The 14,481-nt window shown below is 37.7% G+C and overlaps 1 protein-coding gene across 1 annotated transcript in view; it reads left to right on the top strand.

The window, feature by feature from the left end:
- The window catches only part of LOC121951211 (CCN family member 5-like), a 31,759-nt gene extending 17,278 nt beyond the window's left edge, over nucleotides 1-14,481 (top strand). Inside the window, exons 2-6 of the mRNA XM_042497464.1 lie at nucleotides 6,055-6,166; nucleotides 10,364-10,580; nucleotides 12,387-12,635; nucleotides 13,480-13,712; nucleotides 14,194-14,481. Of these exons, the coding sequence (XP_042353398.1) occupies nucleotides 6,055-6,166; nucleotides 10,364-10,580; nucleotides 12,387-12,635; nucleotides 13,480-13,712; nucleotides 14,194-14,481 (1,099 nt within the window). The remainder of the gene's footprint in view (nucleotides 1-6,054; nucleotides 6,167-10,363; nucleotides 10,581-12,386; nucleotides 12,636-13,479; nucleotides 13,713-14,193) is intronic.

Here is a 14,481-nt window from a genome sequence, read left to right as displayed (position 1 = left end):
CGTTTTAATGGCATTTTACACGACATACAATACTATGATGTATTTATGCCACTTTGGTCGACATAGTATAGTATGACATTTTTATGCATTTTGGACGACATAGTATAATATGAAGTTTTTATGCCATTTTGGACGATAAACTATAGTATGTCATTTTCCTGCCATGTTAGCTGACACTATAATACTATTTAATGTGGTTTTCAGCTTGTTTTTTGACATGTCATATTTTGACATTTTTGGCATTTTCGACATTCACTTCTATGACGTGTCTCTACATGCTATGTGATGTGGCTTTCAGCTGTTTTTTGGACACATCATATTTTAATTTTTTTTCGCTATACCATAGTATGGCATTTTCGGTCAATTTTTTCGACATGCTATATTATGATGTTTTTGGACCTTTGTTCAACATTCTATATTATGACGTGTCTCAACATGATATTTTATGTGGTTTTTAGCTGTTCTTTGGACATGTCATATTTTGACATTTTTCAACATTATACTATGACGTTTTCATACATTTTTTCGACATTATGATGTTTTTGGCAGTTTTTTCGGCTTTCTATACTATGATGTGTCTCGACATGCCATTTTATGTGGTTTTTAGCAGTTTTTTGGACATGCCATATTTTGACATTTTAGCCATACTATAGTATGACGTTTTTGGTCATTTATTCGACATGCTATATTATGATGTTTTTGGCCATCTTTTCAACAATCTATACTATGACGTGTCACGACATGCTATTTTATGTGGTTTTCAGCAGTTTTTTGGACATGTCATATTTTGACATTTTTTGCCATACTAAAGTAAGGTGTTTTGATTGTTTTTTTCGACCTGCTATATAATGACATGTCTCCACATGCTATACTATGAGGTTTTCAGCTGTTTTTTGGACATGTCATGTTTTGACATTTTTCGGCATACTACAGTATAGCATTTTCGGTTGTTTTTCGACATGCTATATTATGATGTTTTTGACTGTCTTTTCAGCATTCTATACTATGACGTATCTCGACGATGCTATTTTATGTGGTTTTCAGCTGTCATGTTTTGATTTTTTTTGACATACTATGACTACATATTTCGACATGCTATTTAGCTATTTAAATGCATGTGTCTGAACTTTCCTGTCAGTTCCAATTATTACCATGAGGTACAAACACAACACACTTGAATATTAAAACATGTCAGTACTCGCTAATGGACAAAGTATGTTATTACATCACAGTTTCTAAATTACCTCAGATTTTACATTGATATTTTACATCGACATTCCTTTACCGATATTCCTTGATTTTGACAGACGCATCTGCTGATACTGGTTTTATCTGTTTCAGGACAACTCGACCGATATATGAGTCAGGCCGATAATCAATGAAGTTCTTGACTGTCTCCTCTTGACCTGTCTTTCAATCCAACTTCCTGTCACTCAACCTAACTTCCTGCCTCTTGACTGCACTTCCTGTCCCTTGAGACTCTCCCCCCAACTTCCCTCCCTAGTCTAGATACCTTTAAAATACACAGTTCTTGGTTGTGGGAACAGGGATTTGATTCTACAACCTCTGGATCTCCAAGCAAGCACCTCAAATGAGGCTTGAACTATGAACCACAGGGACACTAAGCACCTGATTTATCCACTAAGCCAAACCTCTTGACACTTTTTTTTCTTATTTTTTTGACACTTGTTTTTGTTTTTCCATTACAGGGGTTCTTTTTCGGGAGTTTTTCCTCGGGTGATGTGAGAGTCTAAGGGCAGAGGGATGTCGTACACTGTAAAGCCCTCTGAGGCAAACCATGTTTTGTGATAATGGGCTCTATAAATAAAATTGACTTGACATGTTTATGATGTTCCCTTTAGCTCTGTGCTTTGGAAAGCAGCCTTCAAAAGTCACCTGTCCTGAATAAGTCTTGAACCACCAACATCAAGTACACTAACCACCTGATTAACCCACTGAGCCAGACCTCCTGACACTATGTGTGTTTTTGACATTTACTTTTGTTCTGTGCTTTGGACAGCAACCTTCAAAGGTCACCTGTACCAAATAAGTCTCGATCCATATTATAGCTTGTAGTGACGCATCATAGTATACAATGTCGAAAAAAGGCCCAAAATGTTGTAATCTAGCACATCAAAAAAAAATAAGGCGAAAAACATCATAGTATTGTATGTCGAAAAATGACAAATTTTGATGTCAAAAATGGCAGAAAACTACATATTATAGCTTGTACAGACACGTCATAGTGTACAATGTTGAAAAAAAGGCCAAAAACGTCATAATTTAGCATGTCGAGAAAATGGCCGAAAACGTCATAGTACAGTATGTGGAGAAACGTCAAATTCTGAAGTGTTAAAAAAATGTCTGAAAACGTCATATTATTGCTTGTAGAGACACCTTAAAGTATACAATGTTGAAAAAAAGGCCCAAAATATAATTTTCACAGACAGTAAACCTTCAGATAGAGAACAGATTTCAAATTCCAGTCAATCGGCCTTCTATCTCTTAGGGTAACAGTTTCTGACATTTGTGTGAGACAGGGTTTCCGTGTCAGCACGTGGCGATCCTGGAATAGAGGTTGACTCTTTCACTTTCACCATGTAATTATTTATTTGCCGTCGTCATCATTATCATCATCATCATCACTATTATATATGTCACTTTTTTTTTAAAGTGTGTCAGTGCTGGTGGTGCCCACAACAAGACCAGGAACATCTCAGGCCAATTGATATTCAACAGTGCCATCAAGTGGTCAAATGTCTGTACTACCCTATATTCATGCCCTGTAGTCTTGGGTCTAAACAACAAATTTAGATTAATTTAAAACATTTAAAACAAGTAGAAGAATGAGACATTGTCAAGTCAATAAATGCAAAGCAACTGTTTTTGCTTTCTGTGGATTTGACTGATCAGAGAAGAAGTTTGTGTTCTGCACATATTACAGCTGGTGGACTTTGCAGATTTTGATGTGGTTTTTTTTTACACTGAATTTGACTTTTTTTTGGCAGAAGCTTTAAAACTTAAACAAAACAAAGAGACTGCATATTCATCCACTTAAACTGTATCCTCTGGACTATGAAACAGTATTTGGACAATCAGGTTGCAGGACAAATTTATAGAAAATATAATCAAACAGTTAATCGAACTACACACTTTACACAGCACCAATGAAATGCAAACAGACTTCTGTCATGTGAGGGCCGACTGTGTAAAGACAGGGTTGCCACTGAAGCACTTGTCCCATGTTTCCTGCATCGCTGTGTCACAAACGTCTCAGAGACATGGTGGCTGGAAATGTTGCTCATCCACTGTCAGAACTCCAAAGGTTCACTGCTGCCTCTCATCTTGACTTGGACACTTCTGCCAAAACCTGCAACCCAATGTAAGCTTTTCTCCTGTCCCCTTTTCAGCTTCAGTGGGGAAAGGGACTGCTGTTGGAGGCTAAGAGAAAACAGAATGTGCTGATGGATAAGATACAATATGACCACAAGAAAGAAAGAAAGAAAGAAAAAGAAGAAAACAACACAGCCAAAACAAAATTTTTTTTAAAAATCCCAAAATATAAAAAACTATAAACCCCCATCCCCTCTCCAAAATACCCCATATTATAAAAGAAACCCAAAAAGCAACCAAGAAGCTCAAAATTATTAAAAATAAATGGAAAAAAACCGACATTAAAGCCCAAAATTATCAAAAGAAAATTGAAAGAAAGAAAGAAACCAAGACAGAAAGAAAACAACACAGCCCAAAAAATAAAAATAACACCTTCAAAAATGCCCCCCACCCCTTTCCAAAATACCCCATACAATTATAAAAATAAACCCAAAAAACTCAAAATTTTTAAGAAAGAAATAGAAAAGACACACACACTAAAGCTCAAAATTATTTGAAGAAAATTGAAAAAGACTTGAATGTTTATCCAAATAGTTGGAGATGAATCTTCTCTAATTAAAGTCATAGATTAATCAACTAATTGTTACAGCTGTACTTGTATAAACTAGTTAGTTAAAAGTAGTTAGTTATAACAAAACATGTTTTATGAACTTGTCTTGTTTTGTTGTTGCTTTTTTACTGTAAAGAAACTACAGTGTTCGGATGAATGTAGTAAACTATAAAGTACAGTCCCTTTGAGATGTAGTGCAGTAAACATGTAAAGTGACATGAAAAGAAAATAAATTACAAGTACCTCAAATTTATACTAAAGTATACTAGTAACATTTCACCACCACATCCTCTTACTCAGTGTCAGTGGATAATATGTTTCTGCCCCTTCATGGAATACACTGGGTATCATGTTAATCAGTCAGGGAGTGAGGCCTTGTGTCGAAAATGTAATACATTAATGTATGTGAAGGAAGCTTTTCACCAACCACTGGGTGGAGACAAATACTCATCATTGTTTCTGCCAGTTCGAAATTTTCGCTGTGTTCATGCATATTTTGGTATAGATTGTGTATTTTGTTTAATCCATGAATTTCCAGCTCAGCTGCTACAATAAGTTTAAAATACACTGTGGAAACTAACTTGTTACATTTAAACTGTTAAGTGCAAAAATGCTCCTTTGAAACCCATTCAAACTGACATTTTTGATCCCACAGCCATCAAAGCATAAAAACATGCATTGTATTTTTCTGCTGGGTGTCATTCTGGGCTTTTGTCTTGGAATTTGTCATTTTGACTATTTTCCACCTGGTAATGTAATTTTTACCATATTTGGCATATGGAGAAAATAAATGCTATTTCCATAGGTGCACTGTCACAATCAGTGTTGCTGCAGATCATTGACATAGCCCAGGCTGCAATAATGTAAAATAATATACCACATGAAAAAGCTATTTTTCATGAAAAATAGCTTTTTCATGTGGTATATTGAAAATAACTCTATCTTTTTTTTTTTTTAAAAAAAAAAAAAGAAAAATCTTTTTTTTTATGTTATCCTCCTTACTTTTTTTTTTTTAACATTTGAATCCTGGTCACCATTTGCTTCAGTTGCTTGGGCCCCCCTCCCAAAAAACCCTTAAAAATAAAACCTTAAAAATTAAAAAAAAAAAAAAAAAAAAAAAAAGAACAACACCTTAAAGCTCAAATTTAATTGAAAAGCTGACAGAAGGGGATGTTTATGTTATAAAGGAAAAAAAGTAAGAAGTATCAGAGATCTCACAAATTGCTTTTCTAAAAACGTGGCAAAACCCAATTTCATTTTATACAGATGCTTTTATATCATGCTTTAGTTATTTATATACTGTAATTATACTGTAATTATATTCAGTTTTATTTTATTATATTAAACTGACTATTTTTTCTAACATACATTTTGCACAGATTTTGCTGCTAGATTTGTATTATTTGGGGTTTTTTGTTGTTGTTTTTTGTTTTTGTTTTTTTAATTTTTCTTATATAGCATTGAGAATTTGTTTTATTTTTGTTAATCATACATCTTATACAGACCATTTTACTAGATATATTTTTATTTGTATCTATTTATTTTTTTTATTTTTTTTTTTATATTTATTGCATCAATTTACTTATATTTTCAGATTTCTATGATATTACATTGACTTTTACACTTTTTACAATACATTATACTGGGAATTTCTTTTTTTTTCTTAAGAAATTGATGTATTTTGTTAACATATTCGATGGTTTATAATGTTGTATAATTTTTTAAAGTCATTTCTTAGTGTGACTGATAAAGGGTTAAAAAGGAAATTGCTGTCCATATCAGTATTCAAAATCTGCTGGCTAACTCCTGCAGGTAGAGATGCTCCAGAGCGCAGGCTGGCAGTGGAAAAGCTTTGCTGCAGAGATGAGGAGATGGACCTGTGACTTTTTACTCCTTTCCAGTAATTATTTACTTTGCACTCCACTGCCTGTGACATCAGAACCTAGACTATATAAATCAATGGAGGTCGGCAGCTTTAATAAATACATCCACACCTTCACAGGAGGAGGAGGAGAAGAGAAGAAGAAGAAGAAGAAGAAGAAGAAGAAGAAAGAAGAAGAAGAAGAAGAAGAAGAAGAAACAAGAACAAGAACAAGAAGAACAAGAAGAAGAAGAAGGGAGGGAGACGGGACTAGAGAAGGAGCACAGAAGGCAGAGGTGAGGAAGATGGACAGAAGAGACACCCAGCTGCTTTGCTCTCTGCTGCTGTGCATCATCACTCAGGTGAGACCTGCCGAAATGAGACACATATTTATGTCCTCTTAGCACACTGAAAGGTCATCTTCTTAGTCACAGAGGTAACCTTTCTGTAAGGTTGCATTAGTGATGAAGATAATGTTACGGAATGTGTGACAGTGACGGGGTGAAGTGTGGTGGGTAATAGTTGGGTAGAGGATGCCCCAGTTGTTTTCATAATGACAGATTTTCATTGTTGGAGGGCAGCAAGACAAAGCAAAGGAATGCCATTCAGTCATCACACTGAGAAGACTCAGAGCAACACTCTGAAACCGAAATCGACATCATTTTTCTTTAGCAAACTGTTTAGATTTCTTTTGAAAACTGGGAAAAAAAGCCTAATGAGCAACTTTCTGCAAATTTCTAGAAATTAGTAAATGGTGACAAGAAAATGACTTGATAAAAGTGAGAGAAATTTATTAGAAAATTGGAAAAAAGGAAAAAAAAAAATGCAAAGAGAACTAAATCTATATTTAATTAGAAATCAGAAATAGATTTACCATATATTATTCTGGCAATTGTTTTCAGGTCATAACCTTGTTTGTTTTGGGTTTTTTTTTTTTTTTTTTTTGATATGGAGGGTGGCTTTTGGCATCCTGCTTGTACACCGAAAGCACTGGCAGAGCTGCACTCTGAGTTCGGAGTGAGAATGGGCTGGGCAACACCACTTAGACAAATCACACACAGAACTGCAGTAAAAGAGTGTTCCAGGGATGATGTTTTTCTGTAGGCTTATGCAGGGGTTAGCATTGCCCTGGTTTTGATTTTGCCACTGGAAGCTCCATGGTAAACAAAAGCGTATGATACTTGCAAGTTTGGTTTAGCAAGATAATCTTCACAAATGAACACCACTTGATTGTTTATGATTTTGAGGCCTATAAATGCCATAATTAGAAGTAAAAAGCTAACATTAGGCTATAAACAAACTACACCACATTTAGCAACTGCCTTTTTAAATAAAGGCTTTGTAATTTACAGTGGAGTATTTACTGATGTATTTTCTGTCGTAGAACAAAATGTGAAAGTCTCGTGTTGTGCTTGTGTTAACCTATAAACTGTGTATAAAGATGGACAACATGACAGCTCCCCCAAAGTCTAGCTTTTCAATCTGGATCGCCCCCTGGTGTCTGTCTGCTGTATAGGTCATTAAGCCTGCCCCTCCATGTTAGTGAATCGGCCAATGTAAAAAATTACACAAAGTACACACAAAATACATTTTTCCCAAAGATGTTTTTTGTCAATGAAGGTAGTTCTCAATACCCTGATGTTTGTTTGTTTGTTTTCATGATAAGTTTTAATGAGTTATTCAATTCTACAAAAAGGGGGTTCTCTGCCATGATTGACAGCTGTGACAGCCAATCCATGTGCTCGTTTCAATGGGGCTGCTCGCAATTGGTCGGACGCGTGTTTTTGTGGGAACTCTTCCACCACGGATATCGCTACTGCGTAGACTCCGGCTCCGAATTACATCACCAGCACAAGATGGCAGCAGCCTTATCCAGGATATTTTAGCTTCACTTAAGCATAGTAAGTGGGGGCGTGTCATCCATCTTTATATACAGTTTATGTGTTAACCACAGACCTTCAAGAGAACTGTAATGAGTAATGAGTCCTAAAACCATGGAAATCCATTAGCATTTTAGCCACTCTGGTTCCCTTGTCTCAAAGTCAATGGGTTTTTTGAAAGATCAGAGAAAATTTATCTGTGGTCAGCACAGACAAAGAGATACTCACGTTTTGTTCTACTACGACATAACATACGTCAGTAAATACCCTACTGTGAATTTTGAAGGACTTATGTGTTTTAAAAAAAGACAGTTGCTAACAAGTGGCTAAATGAGACTATTCAGAACATTCTCACAGCGGTGGCAATGCGATTGTAGTGTAGCTCTTTTTAGCCTAGCAATAGCGTTTTACTCCTTGCCATTACATTTAGGCTTAAAAAAATCCTGAAAGTCTTGTCCATTTGTGGAGATTATCTTGCTGAATAGAACGTGTTAGTATCATAAATGTTTGTTTACCACAGAGCTTTTTTATGCAATGATCCAAAATCCAATGGAAAAATCCCATAGGCTTTTTCACGAGGGAACCAGGGTGACGTTAGTTTGCAGGTTGGCCTACAGAAAAATGCCATCCCTGGGGCACTGGTACTGTTCAGGCTCCTAACCAAAAAAGAAATTCAAAAAATCCTGTTGACTTTGAGACAAGGGAACCTGGAGTGCTAAAGTGAAATGGGCTACTAGAAACAGTGGTAACAATGACAATGACAATTTGTTAAGTTTGCTAATGATTCATTTGGCCAGTGTGTGCCGTTGCCTCTTGTAGCACAGACTTTTTAAAATTCATATTATTTTATTAATATGGTGCATATATATTGGGGATGGGGGGTGCTTTTGGTTATATAAGAATACTTGGAAGGATGTGACTAATCTTTTCTCAGTGGTAGTTGATAAATGAAAGCTTCCCTCCCCATAAAAAGGTGAGAAGTTGCTCATGTAGTCAGCTCAGAGAATGCAGAAGCAGAGATCCCGCAGATTGTTTAACAATGCCTGTCAGTGGTTTCTCATCATGAAGGTTAAACTGAGAGACTGGAAATATCTGATATCATCATTCTTGCATAATAGTGTCCCTCCTGTAGGCTGTAGCCTGAACATCTGCACTAAGCAAAACTCTGTGATCAATGAAAGTGAGAGCTGACTGCAGCCTCACTGGAAAGTGTCGTGCAACAGCTTTCTGTTCCCTTCCAATTACATAGTAGTTAAAGCACTAGTGTGTAAGTGGATATGATATTTTTGGATACACATGACCTGACAAATAATAACCTACTGTCACATGTATGAACTTGTGTATAGAGCTGCATAGTAATAGAGATGACTCACACTGGGTTTTACAAAAGATCAACATTACATTGTGCAGACACTTACCCTAAACTACTGCACGCACACGCACACACACACACACACACACACACACTTTTCTTTTTATTCTGACTTCTCTGCAGTGGTGGTTGCCATTGCATGTCTACCGTGTATCAGCTTTACCTGAATTAAAATCACTTGGCATAATACACAGGGCCTCTTCATGTGTGTTCTATGTGGTGAAAAGTAAAACTGCACCCCCACATCCTGAACACATTGTTCAAACAACAGGAAGCCAAGTTCAGAGGTTTAGCAGTACAAAAATGACTGAAGTAGAGGTTACATGTACTTTTGCTTACTTCAATATATACTAAAATGAACAAAAGCCTGCTTCAAGTTGACCTATGCTGACCTCTCCCAGCCAGTGTGAGGCGAGGCTCTGAAACGTGCAAAAGTATTCAAGATTTATATTTCAATGAACCCTCTGAAACCTTAGAGAATTGCCTTGAATTCTGTCAAAAAGACAGGAGGCAGGAAACGAGAGACGAAAGAAGAAATCGAAAACAAACTGGTGTGGTTTCTTTCAAAAACGAGGAGAAAAAAAGACAAGCAACTTGATATGAAATGTTTCACAAATCTAAGAAATAAACAGGTTTAGAAAATAGTTTGTTTTTTTAGTTATGGGAAAATGTCAGGGGGAATAAGCTAGGGGAATACTATATTTATTAAAATTACATTACAGAATTATACATTTTTAGGCACCTTTTCCATGTCATTCCTTGTTTGTTTGTTTTTTTTAACTGTCTTTTTCTTTTCTTTTTTTAAGTTTAGTTAGTTAGTGTAAGTTTTGTTTTGTTTTAATGGTTTCACAGTAATTTTCTTGCCCTTTTTTTCATTGTGTATTAGTTCCTCTCATACTTTTGACAAATCAAGCCAATTCAAAGGGTTTCAAAGGGTTAAAGGGCAGGTTCACCCCCACAAAATGAATGGAAAATATGACACTTAAAGATGTCAGCAGCAATATATATATATATATATATGTGTGTGTGTGTGTGTGTGTGTGTGTGTGTGTGTGTGTGTGTGTGTGCATACATATATATTTTTTTCCTGGAAACAATGTCCTAAGTAGTAAATAGTAAAGCTTTATCTTCAGTAGTTCTAGTTAAGACTGTCCACTGTCCGGATTACTGTTACATAACATGCTTTAGTAAGTCAAGAGTTATTTTAATATCAATAGAGCCAGATACTAGTTACATTAAACAAAAACCACAACAATATACTGTGCAACAGTATAAACAGCAGCTGTACCTTGTTACTCTCACTTTAGGTGTGGTGCCAGCTGTGCACTGGGCCATGCCAGTGCCCGCCCACTGTGCCGCGCTGCCTTGTTGGTGTTCCTCTGATGTTTGACAGTTGTGGGTGCTGCCAGGTTTGTGCTCGTCAGGAGGGCGAGGCCTGCACGGAGCGGCTGCCCTGTGACACCCAGCGAGGGCTGCAGTGTGACTACAGTGCCAGCTTCCCTGGAGGGCCGGGACAGTGTGTCGGTGCGAACACAACACACACTGAAGCTGAAACAGATTAATTTGGATTAAAGATGCAAGCACTGATACTGATAAAACTGCAACTGATATGCCACTACTATATAACAACATTCATCATCATTACTACTACAGCATCTGTTTTTATCTCTCATGTGTTTTTATCAATCATTTAAAGGGATATTTCAACCACCAAATGATTATTTGTACATCAATTCCTCACCCCTTATTCCTATAGAAAACATTTTTCTTTCATGTCTCAACAGTGAAATCCAGACAGGAAAAGGTTGAATTGGATGAATTCTGGATGAATTGCAGTAAATGGGGGCCACATTTAAAGCCTCTGGGAACCCAAATCACCCCAGACATTCCTAATATGTAAATATGAAAATAATACATAAATAAATAAGCAAATCATGAAAATGGAATATTAAATGTGAAAATGAATGAATTGATAAATAAAATGTTAAATAAAATGGGAAATTAAATAAATATTGTCATTTTTGCCGTTTTCATTTTTTATTGACATATTTATTTATGTATTTTTGATTTTGTCAGTTTCACTCCTCCATACCCCATGACTTCAACCCATTAAGGGTTTTCTGTTTCTGGATTCTTCATTCATCATTGAGGTATGGGAGCGAAACTTTTTCTTCACAAATTCAGTGTTACACCGGGTGAGAAATTGATATACAAATGATCATTGTGTTCGTAAAGTATTCCTTTGAATCATTTTTCAAGCAAAAATTCCAAACATTCGATGGTTCAAGGTTCATAAATGTGTGAATTTGTTGCTTTTCTGAGCCTAAAATGACAGTAGATTGAATGTCTTTAAAGGTTGTGTGAATGAATGAATCTATTTCAAACGTAAAAAAAAAAAAAAAAAAGAAACAAAACAAAACAAAGCAAACAAGCTTTATGACCAAGTGCAATGAGCAAAAACAAAAAGACAATAAAGAAGGCCCATGCAAAACATTTATGTCAGTCTCAAAGAAATACTCAGGCCACTTAAATTTAAATACTACACATTCGAAAATTTTAATCTAATGTTCAAAGAATGTTCTAAGGATGTTTATCCTTTCAAATAATAGTTCTATAAGGAACGCTGACTAAAAGGTGACATTTTAACTGCAACACTCTGAGGACATTTTGGTGATGTTGAGAAGGGACAAATCACAGAATGGTCGTTTATAAAATGTCCTCCCAATGTTACATGACAACAGGGAAAGAACATTTTTAAAGCAACATTCAGAAAAAGTTTTCAGAATGTTGGGGCTTGAGATTACAAGACATTTTTTTATTAAATGTTCCAGTAATGTGATATAAAACCGTTTTTAACATTTTGTATATGTTTATAGAGAATGTTACCCTAGCATTAAGAACATTCTGGGAACTAAAAAAACAACTTGTAGTTGAAAATATTACTGAAACATTATATTGTACTGTTTTTAGAACATTTTTTGAAACAAATGCTGCTAGCTGGGATGTAATTAGGTCCTTTATGAAATTATTTTCCCTGCATGCTGTTTAGTGGAAAGCATTTTTGAACAGGTGACAGGTGTTTGTAGTTCATAAATTAAAAAGAGCAGTGACTCCATTTCCCAACTATAGTGCTGCATATCGAGAATTTCTCACTAACTCTTTCATAGTAATGACAGTAACATGTTTCCTAGTAAATTTCCTTTCCAAGTAATTTGTCAGCACATGTTGCACATGACTCACCTCATGCTTGGCACAGAAGGAAAGTACTGAGCATGGTACTTTCCCCACAAATCACGTTCCCTCCTCTCCTCCTCCCCGTGCTGCGCTCAGGTCGGAACGAGCTGGGCTGTGAGATAAATGGCAGGCGGATTGAAGAAGGACAGGTCTTTCAACCTTCCTGTGCCCAGCTCTGCCACTGCCTGGGGGGAGGCGTGACGTGCGTGCCCTTGTGCACCGATGATCTGCAGAGGCCCTCTGATCAGTGCCCCAGCCCTCAGCTGGTGCGACTCCCTGGGCGCTGCTGCAAAGAGTGGGTGTGTGACAGCCTGGACAACAGCATCTCCTCAAATCCATCAGGAGGTAACGGGGTTAATGATCGACAAGACCAAACAAAGATGGCTGGAGACACATTTCAAAAGAGGTTACATTATCAGAGTGATAACTTAAAGCTGGTGTTTGATTTTGGCTTCATTGGGCACATTCCAAGAAGCACCGCGAAGGATGTTCAAAACATCAGCAGCTTTATTTCTACTGCAGCCACCGCACTAGCTATCATTATTTCCAGTCAAAGGCCATGTAGGTGTGTTATGGAGCCATAATGGAAAGGCGAGTCCCTTATACGTGGGAGCAGCCATATATGAGGCCAGCCATATAGTGAGTTTCCATTAGGCATATTTTACATTTGTAATTTGAATTTGTGTAATTTGAGGCTTATTGGAAAGCCGCCTACTCTGTTGCTTTGTGGTTGGTCAGTCTCTTTAGCTTTTTAACCGAACTATAAACAGGAGTGTAGGCACTGCAATGTTTGTAACTAAAGTAGTTATGGGTAGTGGAGACAAAAATCATAATTTGAAGCTATGACGACGAGTGAGCCCGCAGCAGCACTCGTATTTCATGCCACTCCTGCATAAGTCAGTCCACTCTTGGGCCACCCCAGTAAAGAAAAAAAGTCTGGACAAGCTACTGGTGGTGAAATAAACATTTCAATACCAAAGACATGTCAGGAAGATCAAACATCTGTGTGAAACATCTGTGAGCGCTATTCTTAGCACACTGACCTCACTTGAGCAGCAGTTTACAACATTTCAGACTGCATGTGTGCTAAAGTTTCTGTCTCACCAGCTCTCATCAAAGCTGTCCACTTCAAACAACTTTCAGCTGGATGCACACAGCAAATATTTTCCTCTTCGGTGTTTCTTTCCAGCAGAGCAGGCGCGTCAGGACTTCGGGGGTGGGCTGCCCAGCCCATCGTTTGGCTCGATCTCTAACTGTATTGAGTGGGCCTCAGACTGGAGCCCCTGCTCCCACAGCTGCGGCCCAGGTGTCTCCACACGCACCACAAACAAGAACTGGGCCTGCCGCCTGCAGACTGAGACCAGACTGTGCCAGGTCAGGCCGTGCCAGACTCTGCTGCCGGGGCTCCGGAGGCTGCAGCCGGTCAGTCCTTGATTAACACACTTTAACCTGTTAGTTTTAAGACATTTCTAGGATTGGATTCTAGGAATATTTCAAGGATTTTTGGCTGTTTCTTGGAATTTAGGATGTTTCCAGGATTTTTGGCTGTTTCTGAGATTTCAGGACATTTCTAGGATTTTAGGACATTTGGGGCCTAACTAGGACCTCTGTCCTTGGATGTGGGGGATCCACATTTGGCACTTGGCACTTTTTTAGCTAAACATGCTCTATTTTGATGCTGTTTTATGCCCTCTGGCAGTTTACGTATACTAAAAGTACAAAAATAATTCTCAGCATAAATCATATTTTGTTTTTTGTTTGTGTGTGTGAAAAGGAAGTGGATGGAGGGCCAGATATGGCCAGCAGGCCGTAGGTTGAGCAACACTGCTGTAAAAATGACTGCACATCACTGGACATGTAATAATAGTAACCACATCCTTTTGCCTGTCACTGTTTGTTTCAGGGTTTTGGGGTGTGTGAGAGCAGCTACATATCACCTCTGTCCATTCAGCTTGAACATCAGGGCTGCTGGAGCACCAGAGCCTACCATTTTCGGTTCTGTGCCCTGACCTGTCCGGAGGGACGCTGCTGCAGCCCCTCCCACACCAGGACAGTGCGGATGGTTTTCCGGTGCCCCCAAGGCATGCTAACCCTGCAGCAGGTGATGATGATCGAGTCGTGCTCCTGCAGCGTCTCCAACTGCCGCCAGTCCCCAGCCGCAGCTGCCCGCAGTGCCCTGCCCTGGCTGTGA

Source organism: Plectropomus leopardus, chromosome 2 (genome assembly GCF_008729295.1).
Source record: "Plectropomus leopardus isolate mb chromosome 2, YSFRI_Pleo_2.0, whole genome shotgun sequence".
In the NCBI taxonomy this organism is placed as follows: Eukaryota; Metazoa; Chordata; class Actinopteri; order Perciformes; family Serranidae; genus Plectropomus; species Plectropomus leopardus.
The sequence above is the reverse complement of the archived record's forward strand: the minus strand, read 5'-3'. Positions and strand labels throughout refer to the sequence as shown.